This window comes from Cavia porcellus, unplaced genomic scaffold (assembly GCF_034190915.1).
Source record: "Cavia porcellus strain 051 isolate PalLab524CR breed Dunkin Hartley unplaced genomic scaffold, mCavPor4.1 scaffold_2, whole genome shotgun sequence".
Classification (NCBI taxonomy): domain Eukaryota; kingdom Metazoa; phylum Chordata; class Mammalia; order Rodentia; family Caviidae; genus Cavia; species Cavia porcellus.
In genome coordinates, this window is record NW_026947485.1 from 120,560,910 (window position 1) to 120,574,451 (window position 13,542).

The 13,542-nt window shown below is 41.2% G+C and overlaps 1 protein-coding gene across 3 annotated transcripts in view; it reads right to left on the reverse strand.

Annotated features, from left to right (window-relative positions):
• Positions 1 to 13,542, reverse strand: part of Hapln1 (hyaluronan and proteoglycan link protein 1) — a 66,477-nt gene that overhangs the window by 24,330 nt on the left and 28,605 nt on the right. For 2 of the 3 annotated variants that reach the window (XM_003479471.5, XM_013143671.3), the window contains exon 2: positions 5,630 to 5,754. In XM_003479471.5, the coding sequence (XP_003479519.2) occupies positions 5,630 to 5,729 (100 nt within the window). In that variant the 5' untranslated portion in view covers positions 5,730 to 5,754. Of the gene's footprint in view, positions 1 to 5,629; positions 5,755 to 6,355; positions 6,375 to 13,542 lie in introns of those variants that run through there. The other variant, XM_063245303.1, reaches the window with a different exon arrangement.

The following is a 13,542-nucleotide window of genomic DNA, read 5'->3' on the forward strand; positions in this document are numbered from 1 at the left end:
TATTATGCATACATATACTCGTATGATATACAAGAATTCTTCGGGGCTGGAGGTTTAGCTCAGCAGCATAAGTGCCTGCCTTGCAAGCAGGCAGTCGTGAGTTCAATCCCTGGTACCGATAAAAAGGAAAAAGACAAAAAAAAAAAAAAAAAAAAAAAAAAAAAAGAATTTTTCTAAGTGCATTTACATGCTTATATAAGCAGTTTTCTTCTTTGCTCTTGGGTTTATTTACACTAATACACACTAATATAATGCTGTTCTTATTTTGATCAAATAGCAGGCTTTGCTTACTGTACTATTATCATTTTTTTAAAAAAATTTATTCCTATTATGAACTGATGCATTTGAGAATCAGTCAACCAATATGAGGAATGTTGTTAACTTTTATAATTCCACAATAAAATTCTCTGATATTTTACAACTACTAATTTTTAATAGAATTATTAAGTGTTTATGCTTATCTAAATTTACTCAGAAAACATCTGTACATTTTTTCTTTGGTATTTGGAGAATTTGTATTTATAGCTATAGACAACATGCTCTATCTCAAAAAAAGACAGATTTAACTTTTCGTAACAGATCCAGACATTTTAAATGAGTTCTGAGTGGGTGAGAAAACATTGAGCTCAAATAGCACTTATCTGGTTCTCCCATTAAATTCTGGCTCTTGCATTAGTTTGTGGTCATACATTATTGAATTCCCTCTACCCCTTTTTGATCCATTCTGCACCACCAGCTCCCCACTCTGCAGATATTACATAAGAAATAGGATAGCTCTGCAGTGCCCAGATGTGAATCCAGTGCTCTTAGTAGGAAGACTACTACAGCCTACCTCAGTGTCTCTTACAGCACGAAAGACACTGCACGCCGTGTGGGAAGCACAGGTAGGACCACGCAGCACTGCCGCCAGTCCAGCCTGCACTTTCCTTCTCATCTGCTGCTTCTTGTCTCACAAACTGAAAATATTTTCCTGAGATTTGGAAAGTGTGGACCAGACTGTGTCTAGGAAAATAACTGAATTTATTTAACAAATACATATTGATCATCCCTTATGTGCCAGGTATGGGTTTCAGAGACTGGATGGGTCAGACATAGATCCTTGCACTTGTGGAGTACTTTGTGTCCTTGATGGATGACCCTTGATTACATAAAACAAGTATTTAGCCAGTGCTGAGGAGAGAAAGAAAAATAATAAAGGTTGACAGACATGAGGAAAGTGCAGTAGTCTTGAGAACTTTCTTAGAAAGGGGAGGGATGACCACACATTTGGAAAACAGAGAGCATTAGTGAAAAGAAATTGCCTTTGATCAACTATGTAAGACTAACAGTGTCATAGGTGTAGGAGCTGAATTTCCTTGATTTATCCAATGCAACATTGATGTAGATGGCCTTTACGAAAGTCCTGGAGTGTTCTTAGTTTCTGGGAGCTGTTGCTGAGCTCATGTCAACACTACAAGATAAATGCAGTCATTCAGCTAAGGGTCCTTACACCTAACAAGGTGTCACATGCTGCTAATGGGTGCCACAGCATTTAGGAACCCTCACCACACTGGGGACCAGGAAGTGTCCTATCATACATGTTACTTTGCTGGCTCATTTACTCAGCAAGTATGTATTTAGGCACCTTCTGTGTGCCAAGCACTACTATGTAGCATGTTACAAAGGTGACATGGAGCACACGATGTCAGCAGAAAGTCACTTGTGTTGTCCTACACCAGCAGTGGCACTGGTGACCCACGCTGGAAGAAGGAACTGCCTGAAACCACCTGTGGTTTGGATATACATTATTTTTTTTCCTGAAAATTCCTCCATTAAAATTTGTTTTATCTTTTTCAGAAAGGTGATAACAGGCTTCATTCACTAAGAAAAAATGGGAACAGTTTTTATTTCTCTTCAATTTCCTCTTATTTTTCAAAAATATTTGATTCGTCGATGCTCATATGCGAAGAATACTAAAGGAAAATCTCGCTCAAGTTTGAAAGGCATTTCTGCCTCCACAGTCAGCATAACAGCCATTCGGTAATGTGTAATTCTTGGGGAAATTTTCAGTTGTGAAATTCAAGAAGACAAAGGAGGCAACAGAAAACACGTACTAGAACTGAAGTAAGAATATGGTTATGTCAGCAAATAAATTCTGAAAATTGTTCCACTCTGATCACGGTCCACTATGTATTTAAAAATGTTTTCTGTGATGGTAAGGAAGTGATAATCGTGATGATATGGATTGTCATATGCAGGGTGCAACTGGGCACTGTACTCAGGCTTTCATGCCTGGTTTCAGTCTCAGGATACTGCAGGGGAAGAGCAGTGTCTGAGCTCAACTGTGTATAACTAAGTGATATAAGACTCAAAGAGGTTAAGTAAACTTCCCAGGGCCTAGGCTAAAAGGTGGGGGCAGGAGAAAGATTTAAACTTATCCAAAGGTGTGTGTTTCAACCAGGTGTAGGGAGCACTGATTGCGTGATCGTAACAAGGTCAAACAGTTATGTGCTCAGTGCAACTATAATTACTTTGCCTGTGCCCTTTGCTATCTGTAAATTCCCTCTTAAATGTTGTGTTTAAAGACATGCATTCATCATCTCTGAAATTCTGCTAGCAATTCAAAGTTTCCGCCTTGCAAGCTGAAGTCTTCCAGACTTGCAATTGAAACTCCATACAAGAAGTGTTTGGACCTGACTCAAATATTTAGACTATTGTTCTTTTATGGGATTTGGTGCTCTGTGCAAATCCCTTCCTACTGGAGTCAAGTTTCAAAGTAAATGAAGGTTGAGCAGCCACAGGGTGACATGAGGACCATAGCCCGGTGGAGAGCACTCCAGAAACAGTATTCTCAGGTGCCTCTCATCAGCAGAAGCACTGGAGAACATCACCTTCCCTTATACCGAGTGTGATATTAGACATGTAAGCTAGCATCACGGTTGAACAGTTCTAACAGACTGTGGACGTAAGAAATGTGCTTCCTTTTGTAACCAAATCATTTCAACAATAAGCTAAAGAGAATAATTTAGTGCATGCAAAGTTTTATTTAATCTCTATGAGTGAGGACAGCTTTTCATTTAGAAAAGCATTTTTCATTAGAAATATGTTGCATGGGATCTACATGTGCCATTAGCTCATTCTCTTCCCTTTCTTCCCTCCTTCCCTCCCTCCCTCCCTCCCTCCTTTCCTTCCTCTTTTAGACAGACTGAACATTTGTGCTTCTGCATCCTTATTAAATCTGCTATAACAAAGTCTTGGGACCACTCAGAGAAGTACTTAGGTAACTCTTGTACTTAAAATCCCAGAATGAATTAGCAGACTGTCAAGGATTTGCACCAGAGCAGCCCAAGAGAATCTTGGATGCTATCTGCATGATTCCCACAGTATCATTTATGCTCAAAAATCTTAGAGTACAAAAACAGAAGTTTAATGAAAAATGAAATATTCAAAAGATGTTTTTGCAATAAAATGAATGTTGATTATTTCCCTATACCTGAGAGAGGTTCATGCTGCTTATCAGTACAGTTCAGGAATTTGAGATTCATATGGTTAATTTTATCACCTGAACACCAATTCTTAAAAAGTTGTTGAGCATTTCAACATCCTTAAATTCCTTCTGGACCATGCTTAGAAAGTAAATGTTTTAAATGTGGGATAACAGCTGGTATTTCAAGAAAGTAATGGAGGCACCCACCCGCTTGATTCTCCCTTGCACCACATAATTAGCTTTTGCATCATAAAATCAACCTAAGTCAATGTGGAAACAGCCTATCTGTAGGACTCTGAAATTTGATATTTCAATTTGAATCTTATCCCAAAGGAAAAGAGAAAAAAGGTACTGGGAAAAGAGAACCGGTACTTGGAACTTTTCTAAAATAAACCCTACCTGGTGGACACAACTGCATAATCTTGTGACCCAAAATATATTTCAGTGTAATCTGCATCACCAAATATAGGTTCCATCACTCTGTCACTTGGAAGCTGTGAGCAACTCTCCAAGGCAAGCCTACACTTTCTAAGAATGTGAATTTACAATTAAAATGAAGTGAACTATCAAGGTACTTGAAAAAAAGTGTACAGCGCAGAGTGTATGCAAATCGCCTGGTTAATTCTGACTTCTTGGGTCAGAAATGTCTTTGTATTAAATTTCACCAACCAGGATGGGGAGGGAGAATGAGCCCAGCAATTTTCCTCATGGAGAAAATTTCAGTCCTACTTATAGGAATAGCTTTTAAAATGTTGTATATTTTTAAAATAATAGTTTCATACACTGAGCATAAGTAAGCTAAATAGTTTGTACATAATTCATAATTTGAGTGTCTGCTAAGAACTTCAAACCACCACTATACAAATGTAAAGCTTAGTTTACATTTGATTTCAATCTGCTATTATTCATGAATTTGACATTATCATTGGGGCTGAACTGTACAATTGTCTAGAAAGTACAGTGATATTATTTCTCATCAACTATATGTATAAATCTCTTTTAGTCTTCAGAAATAGCTTTGGTTTTACTACATACATTAAGGAAGCAGCTGAGTCAGCAGCTTGTGCTGTAAAATTTATGATTATATAATTTCTCATCATGGTTCAACAGTGGAAAAAACAAAAATACTGGAAGCAAACAAACCTGAAAGAGATGTATCTACGATAGACAGACATAGGCAAATTCAAAATTATATTTGCTTGGTAATCACATTGCATACTTGGTAATCACATTGCATACTTGGTAATCACACTGCATAAAGTATTTCCAGCCAGGTTTGCATTATCATTTGACCTCCACATGCCATACATTTCAGCAGGGAACGCAGGTTTCTGTGGCTACACTTTTGACCTTGACCATACAACTTGGTGTTTTATGTCTCTTAGCAAACTTAGAATGCCTCTGGTAACCCGAACGGAGGTTATCTAAGATTAAGGTGCTCACATGTTTAAGCTGCTCAGTTCTGTAATTTGGGTTTTAATTATTCAGCAGGCAAGGACAGATGGGGAGGCATATCTCTGAGAACAGGCTTTCCTTACTGCATGAGTCCTGGGCTTTCTTAATGTACAGTGTACCCTGCAAAGCCAGACGGAGGAGAGACCTGCATTGTGCTGCAGCCTCCAGCGTTGCTACAGTGCTCGGGCTGGGCTGTGCATTCAGCCGAGCTCAACAGAAATGTGCGGCACCAGTCTGCAGGAACGGAAGCTTTCCTGGAGAAAGCTGCAGTAGGGTAAGCCACTTTTGCCTGGATATTGCTTGTTGGGTTTTCATATTTTTGCATTGTTCTGATTAATAATCTCACCCTTATTGTAACAGAATCACCCAACACTATAAGTTTTACTTCTGATTTCTTCCCCTCATTGTGCATTTCGATGAACTTCCTGCCCTGCCTTCTTCTGCTTGGAGACAGCAGCTACACAAAAAGCACTGAACTCCACTGCATCAACTCACTGCAGTTGGACGTTCTTAAACCATCCAACTTTAATTGTCCTCAGGTCTTAACTCTCTTCTAATGCAAGAGCACTCCAAAGCCAGGCAGTGTGTTCGCCAATTAGCAGAAAGAGAAAGAAAAAGTTAACACAGCAGAAGTAACATGAGTTCAGAGTCTTAGCTGAAAGAAACTTGAAAGGAATCCAACTCTCATAGGAGAGCCAGTTTTCTTACCTTGGATGTGGATAACTCTGTCCTGATTCAGAGTGTAGTTGTCCAAGTGATGGTCTGCCCAGCAGACGGAAACCAGCACCAGAAGAAGTAGGCTCCTCATCTTCGTAGCCCGGAGGTCTTCTTCACTGTGTGGACATCACGCAGAGACAGCTGTGAGCTCTGGAACCCTGAGTGTTGCACTGCACAACTTCTCACCGCCTTATCATCCTGCAATGGGTCTGGACAAATATTTAACCCGATCTGTCCAGAAAGCTATTGGAGCTCTTTGAGAGCACAAGACGACAGCTTTGAACTGTTTCAGCTCCTTTTAGGCAGCCAGAGCTCAAACAGTGTTTAACTCTGTCTTGGCAGAACTATAAATCCTGAAATTTCAAATTTCTAGTTTTGACTCAAAAAGTAACACCAAGGTCCAGAAAGATGTGGGGAGGACACGGGCTCATAAGAATATGAGGCTTCTAAAAAAATTAACCCTCTGAGTTTGGGGTAAAAGTAGTAAGATAGCAATGTGATGCATCTCTCTGTGTGAATGGCTATCACTTGGTCTAAAAACAGTTGGCTACTAAAGCAGGGCAGATGGAAGATAATTGCATGAAACTCAACATCAACATTCAGTTTACGTGTGGCTTCCTGAGCTGGTTAGATTTGCTTGCTGTGAATTTAAAAGAGAACTGGAAAAAGAAAAAGCCCAATTAAGCAGCAGGAACATGTGGGTTGCCATTCACTTACCATCCTAAGCACTGCTCGGGTCTATGGTGACTAGCTGAAATGATGGGCAAACTAGGTTAGAGTGATGCGTGTTGCCACTGCAGTCCTGCTGACTGATTTTTCATTCATCCCACCCCAGAGTGCTGACGCACCGACTTACAGTGCCAGGTAGGGTCTCTGCAGTCAGCACAGCCACAGGGCTGCAGGGACATCCCTGCCAGCCCCGCAGAGCAATTAGGCAAATGCAGAGCTGAAATGAAGAGGGAGGACAGCGCTGTCCCCAGTGAGACAGGCAGAGCATCATTTGCCTGTCCTTCACCCAAAGCCTGACTTGATAAGAGGGGACCAACCTCTTCTCCCCTTAAAACTTTGTCATGGGAAGGACCAAAAAGTGATTCTAAGCAATAAAAACCTGACACCCTTTCAGGGCTTGCCAGGCAGGAGTTCCAGGGCAGCTTCTGTGCTCCAGTGTGGGAAGCCGAAGCAAATATTAACAAGGACTTTCTTTTGCTCACAAGACCTCAGCAGACTTAATAATGCTGGCTATTTTTAAAACTGAAATTGACTGGGACTGGCTCCTCACACTAATTTGTTTTTTCCAGGAAAGCCTGACTCTGGAATATTTATTAAAGAGCCCTGAGTCTGTTCCTGGAGGTCCTTGAGAGTGAGCTGTGCCCCAGAGCCCAAAGCCCTCGCTCATGGAAGCACCCCAGGCTCTCTTGGAGCTGCGTCCCAGTATCCCCCTGTGAAACCTTCATTACTACAATGCTTTGGCTCCCGTCTTTCAAGTGTGCTGTAATTACTTTTCATGAAGAAGGTAGTGGATAAAGAAATTATGCAACTTATTTGTTCCAGGAAACCAACTGTATTACCTTTGAAATTTTACTTGATTTACTGATCTAGTTTGCAGAAGTTCACTGGTTGCTTCCTCTGAAGATTTTTGTCAAATGGTAAGTTATATGGCCCTTGGCTTTTGTCTACAGGTTTACAATGAATAAATACTACCTGTTTTCAGCTCAGAACTCTCTCTCTCCTCTCTCTCTCCCTCTCTGTCTTTTTTCTGGTGAACAAATATATAAAAGTAATCTTTTGAAAGGATAATTGGGATAATAATATAACAAACATAAAAATAATGAGCAAAGAACAACAGAGGACTGATGGGCTCCATGCTCGCCCCAGGAGTAAGAGACAGGAAGATGGTTCATCTTGAAGAGAAGGGCATTGCAAACTGCATGTGTAACCACAGAAAAGAAGGAAAAGATCCCCCTACGTGTGGGGCTGCGGTGAACAAAGGCGTGGACTATGCTGCGTGTTTCTCCCCCGAGTGCAGTCACTTACAGTTTAATATGTAGAGAGATCTGTACTCATACACAGAATTCTACATCAACATTGCTGCAACCCCCTTCATTTTCAATGCTATTTTACTTAAAATACGTTATACACAAATCTATACATCTCCTTTAATCTGATGCCACAGTATCTATCTTAGCGAAGGTTCATATTATTGAGTTAAGGTATTAATTTCCCAGCAGCTCCAGTGCTGACACGCAAACATTCTGCAAATGTGTGTGTGTATGTGTGTGGGGAGATGGATGGTAATGATTGACATTGTTGACAACAATAATAATAATAATAACAATAGTAGCACTTTCTTTTTATGTGTGCCTCCCATTTGCCAAGTCCTATGTTAACCATTTTGCATGCGAACAGGTCATTCCAAGGATTACAACAATATTACATATTATGGCACATTTCCATTTTTCAGATTCAGACAGTTATCTTGCTGATGGTCATACATCTGGCAAGTGGCAAAGTTTGGATTTATCCCTAGGCAAAAGCAACGCTTATTTTTCTTTAGGAAGTACTTAATAGTTGCTTTTTTGGTTTTGTATTTTACCTAGGTGTTTTGACATGAAGCTACTATGACCTTAAAACCTTGACTCGTATTACATATGAATATGAATTTTTTTCAAAGATTTATACATGAAAGGTCAATCAGCTGGCACCTTCCTTATCATTGTGTTCTGATTTAAAGATACTGTGCCTGTGTAGTAATTTCTAGTAAACACAGAGCTATATATAGATGAATACCATTCCTGACCCAACATGGGCATTAGTGCAACCCAGGCAGGAGAAAATCTTTGCTAATTTTCCTACTAATAAACATGATACAAGGAAAGCAAAGTTGGGGATACAATGTTCAGCAGAAGGTGCCGCATAGCACAGTGAGGCCCTTGCAGGCATGGGTTATACCACGAGCTGTGTCCTTGTCCCCAACAGGAAATGACCATCAGACCCGGAGTGTGATCATATGAATGAACAACCTGAATCATTTGTATTTTGTCACTGTGTCTCCCCTGAATAGCTTGACATATTAGGTGAAAATTTGTAGTTCTTTATGTGAACAAAATTATCAGAAATGTCAGGGAACTGTTACAGGAGCAGCTGTTAGGACCGCCCCTGAGTTACACCTTTAGTGCATCTACACCCGACCCACTGATGGGCACCTTTGCTGCTAGGCCACTGCAGTGGGCTTGAAAGTGAGGCCAATCTGAGAGGGTCAAAGACAGCGATAGGAAGTTGATGCTCGAGTTTGGCTTTGGTGATAACTGAGTAACCACAAATGTCTGATGGTTTAACACCCTGATATGCTAATACCATTCAGCATCTGTCTTACAGTTATTGCACAAGGTGATAGAGAAATAAAGCCAAGCAGAAGGACCCGTGCTACTTTCCATGCTTTGAGAGCAACGTTAAGTTGTTTCCTGAGCTACTGCCACATGCTGGGTGCTGTCTTTAAGTTGTACTACTTGCTATTTCTCAGAAGAAGCACACTGAAGTATGAATGATTGTTTCCCACATTTTTTAGTTTCAGAAATGGGATTTCCAAGTAGGGTACACCCAGCACAGTGAGCCCTGGGAGCCCCCAAGATCGGACTGACAGTCTGCACTCTGACCACCATGACTGATATGCACAGCACTAAGAAAACGGTCAGCTCCCTCCCAGGCCCTGCTGTGGCATCTCTGAGCTGCGACCCAAGCAGGAATGTGTCTCCTAACCCTGTCTCGCTGGGTCCCAGCAGAGTCCCAGGAGCCCGTGAAGCCTAACTGCAGGCTCAGGGCCCAGAGCAGCTTCTGTGCACTAGAAAAGGATGATGGGAAACCCAGGCTGGGACCGGGCCTGAAAATGATGAAAAGAAGTCAGGACTGAGGCGCTTCGCGCTCTTTAAACATTTCTGTATGTTACTGCACGAAATAAAGTGAAAACTTACCTTTCCCTCCACTGAGGAACTAAACCAAACTTCCACTTAGCATATGAAGTTTGGCGTAAAAAGTTCTGAAAATCAATGCAGAAATGCTTGAAGCTGAATGAGAAAGGAAACCATGGCATTTTGTTGGACACAGTGATTTTGAAATGGACTAACTGGAGTCCCCCTTGACATGGTCTAAGTCTGATCAAGTCAGGGCAGGTGACCAGTGTTTTCTAAATGCTGGTCAGTGGAGCAGGGTTATAAAATAAATATGTTAAAACAGGAAGTGTGAAAGTATTAAGCTAACTCAGTTTAAAATATTGTTCTTTCTTCTGAAATACCCTCTTTACATTTTTGTGGTTAGAATGGCCTATGTTTCATAAAATTCTAAATTTTAGAATTTTTTAAAAACAGAATTGTTTTAAATCCACCTAACTATGCCACCTAACTAAAAAAAAATGAAGAAATAAAGGGAAATTTTTTAAATGAAGAAATAAAGAGTTTCTCAATGTCTTTGCTAGTGACAGGTTTCTTTTTCCTGTGCTGGTGTTGCAGGAAGTTTAGAATCACAACATGAGCCCAAATAATGTTTAACACGTTAGTGATGCAGTTGAATTCTTTTAGGTAAAGAAGAACAATTGGATATGTTGATAAATTTAATAATAAGATTTTTACCTAAGTTTCGAGATGTACTATGTACAAGGGCAGAAAGCAGAACAGACTGGAATACTTAGCAGCAACCACTGGCGATGCTGATAAGGTTAATAATAAGATTTTTATCTAAGTCTTAAGATATATTTTGTACAATAGGGCACAGTACAGAACTGCTAGGAACACCTAGCAAGAACAATTGGTTATCTTGATAAGATTTTTACCTAAGACTCAAGATATGCTGTGACAATGGGCTAGACCATTGCACTCCTGGAAGTACCCTAAAGCCAGACAGGTGACCAAAGAGACAAAGAAAACTTTGCTGCCGTGTGCAACCAAGTTCTTCTCAGACGAGCAGGGATAAGTCTCAGGTGAACACAGCCTCTCCCGGTGTACCTTCACAGCTGTGGTGAGCTGCCAGGCAGGAGCCACTTCTCTGAGGTCGTGAGTGGGATTTCCTGCTGCAGGCCTCCTAGTCTGGCCAAGGCCAGTCTGTTGCTTGTGTGTCCTTAACAGAGTCCTGTGGGAATCTTGTAAACTGGACAAAGATAGAGACCAGGAAGGCAAAAAATACGAGTCTACTCCAGATCTCACAATAAGTATACCAGGTCTCTGTTCGTTCACCTGAAAATTAGGAATGATTATAACAGCTTCCTGCTTGAGAATGTTCCTGGAAAAGCAGGAACAGCTCCAAAGACTAAGCCACTTTTGCGCAATGGGTTTGGCCCCCTGCGAACTTTGAATACGATTCACAGGTAAAGATGAAAGACAATGCATAAGGATGCTGTCTCGGTGTTAAGTAAGAGAGGGCTCCTGAAAGTGTGAAGTGAGCTTGGGGTCAGATCCATGTAGGGCCAGGAGCAGCAGCAGCTGGGAACTTCACAGTGCACTCTGGGCCGCATTGCCCATACAGGGACTCAGAAATTGGAGGTGGGGGAGTGGCCCACCTCAGTGTTTAACAGGACCCTTCCTGGTGATCTCAATGCATGGTTCATTCTGAGAGCCACTGACCAAGGCTTTTAAGACCACCAGGTACGACTGAGCTTCTGAAGATCCCCCAACCCCTGGAAATAATACTGTGCTTGTATCCATCTTTTCTGCATTTTTTTCTACAATGCACATGCTTTTTAAAAATAAAAAGTACTACTCCAAAACACTGGAGAGAGGAATGCATATTTGCTTTTGGCAGATAGATCAGGTTCTCTCCACCTCCTACAAACTCTTAACATTACTACACTTATAAAAATCATGGCACAATGTATACTTTATTTGGAAAGTGTCCCACCCAAAAAATGCTTACTATTTAAAAAGTAAAAGGCTGTTAAAAAGAAAATTTGCCTGGGTCTGTTTTCTCTAAGTTTGTCCAGCTCTATTTTATGGAGACCATCTCGGAAACCTCTGCTAAGGAGCCTGGACTTGGGACACTTGCAGAGGTGCTGAAGTGCTGAAGGTGATTCTTTCTCAAAGCATCACGGCCCATCGGTTGTCTTTGAGGCCCAGAGTCACCCTCAGGGGCTCATCAAGGTGAAGAGAATGGAAGGAAATGAGAGGAAAACAGAAGGAGGCCTGGGGTGACGAAAGAGAGGAGAAATAGAGAGAAGAAGCCAAACAAGAGGGAGCGGAATGTTTGGTGCACTGTCTCTAAATTTTAGGAAAGGCTTCAAAAAGGAAATACTGAGCCACAGATGCCAGATCTACACACAAGGTATTTAAAAACAAGGTTGGTTACACAGCTTGAGGTCATTTTCCATGCAAATGGGCTGGCGGGGTAAGGAGAAGTAGGGTCTGGGGACCCAAATGGAAATGGGCCGGGCACTGTTGGGTTTTTTAATTTTGTGTTTAAACAATGTGCACCAATATGCATGAGCAACAGGAGGACATGTGTGTTAACATAATATTTATTGGGCTTGTCACTGTCTGATGCATTGCCCAAGAATCCCTCAACAGACCTTAGCCACACAATAGAAATTGCTTAAGGTTAGAGCAAATCCCAGTAAAATGCACACTTTACTGAGCATCACTTAGTGATGAAGTTTCCACAGTTTAGCTGGGGTTTCTTTGGTTTCTATTCTAATGTAAAATCTCAGAAATCTCAATGAACCATGAGTTTATAACATTAAAATGTCAAAAGGCTGAACCTGGGAGGCTCACTGATATTCTGCAGTTTAAAATTGATCTTCATTTCTCCTTTCCTCCCCTATATGTGAAATGAGCTTATTTCACCGTTATCCCGCCAAGTTTCATTTTCCGTCCTTTATCTCACATTTTCTTGTACACTTCCATTCCTTCATTTATCACCTCTGAATCTCATCCATCCACTCTTTTCCCTGTATTTTACTATGTTAATTAAATTCTTGGGGAGTTGGAACAGTAACAGTCTGTTATCATCCAAGTTCTAACCATAGCACAAGCCAGGAACCTTGAGGCTACACAGGGGCCCAGCAGGCAACTGAGATCTCTGGGGGGACGCAGGGATATGGTCAGAAAGTGACAAAAAAGGGCAAAATTTAGTTTCATTCTTTGTTCTTCGTTTTTGATCTCGGAAGAAGCTACTTGGTTGACTTGGGATAAATGTTTTATTGGTTCATCGAAAGAGATGATGCCAAAAGTCAAAGTCTTCCGTTAGTTGTTATTTAATTTTTTTGTTAGATATCAGGCCCCTCATTCTTTTCATATTGCATTTTAAGACTGTCCTCAGCAAATAGATTTATAGATATTTAGTGCTGATTTAAATAACAATTCAGTTCACTTGCGGTTTTTGGCTGCCTCCTTTCGAGCTTTCCCTTGGAAAACATGGACAGAGTGTGAGCAAAGGCAGCGACCCTTAGAGTGCACTGCTTATGCTATGCATTATCAGCACATCTGAGCTGCTCTGGACCTGCCTGGAGCCAGCAAGCGCATTCAGCCTGCAGCCTGCCTGCCCTGCTGGGCCCACACTGACTGCCGAGGCGATGTGTCAGGCCACACATAAAATAACACAGTTACCAGGGAAAAGTAGCAGGATTTGCTTCTTTATGGGTTTTACTACAGCACACACATGTCTGTTGCAGGTTGCACATGCCCGTGAGGGGAAGCTTCTCTAAAACCAACGTTTTTAAAAATGAATCTGCCGGAGTCTACTTGTTTATTGATTTTGCAAAACAAATGTAAAGGGTAAATTTATAGCAGCATCGTTACTCACACAGATGAAGGGGCTCCCTGATAGCCATGGCTCAAACACACGTCACAAAGCAAGAAGTCCCTAATACTGGTAGTGGAAATGCACACTGATGCGGACTTCTAGAACGGGAATTTGATTGGGTCTTC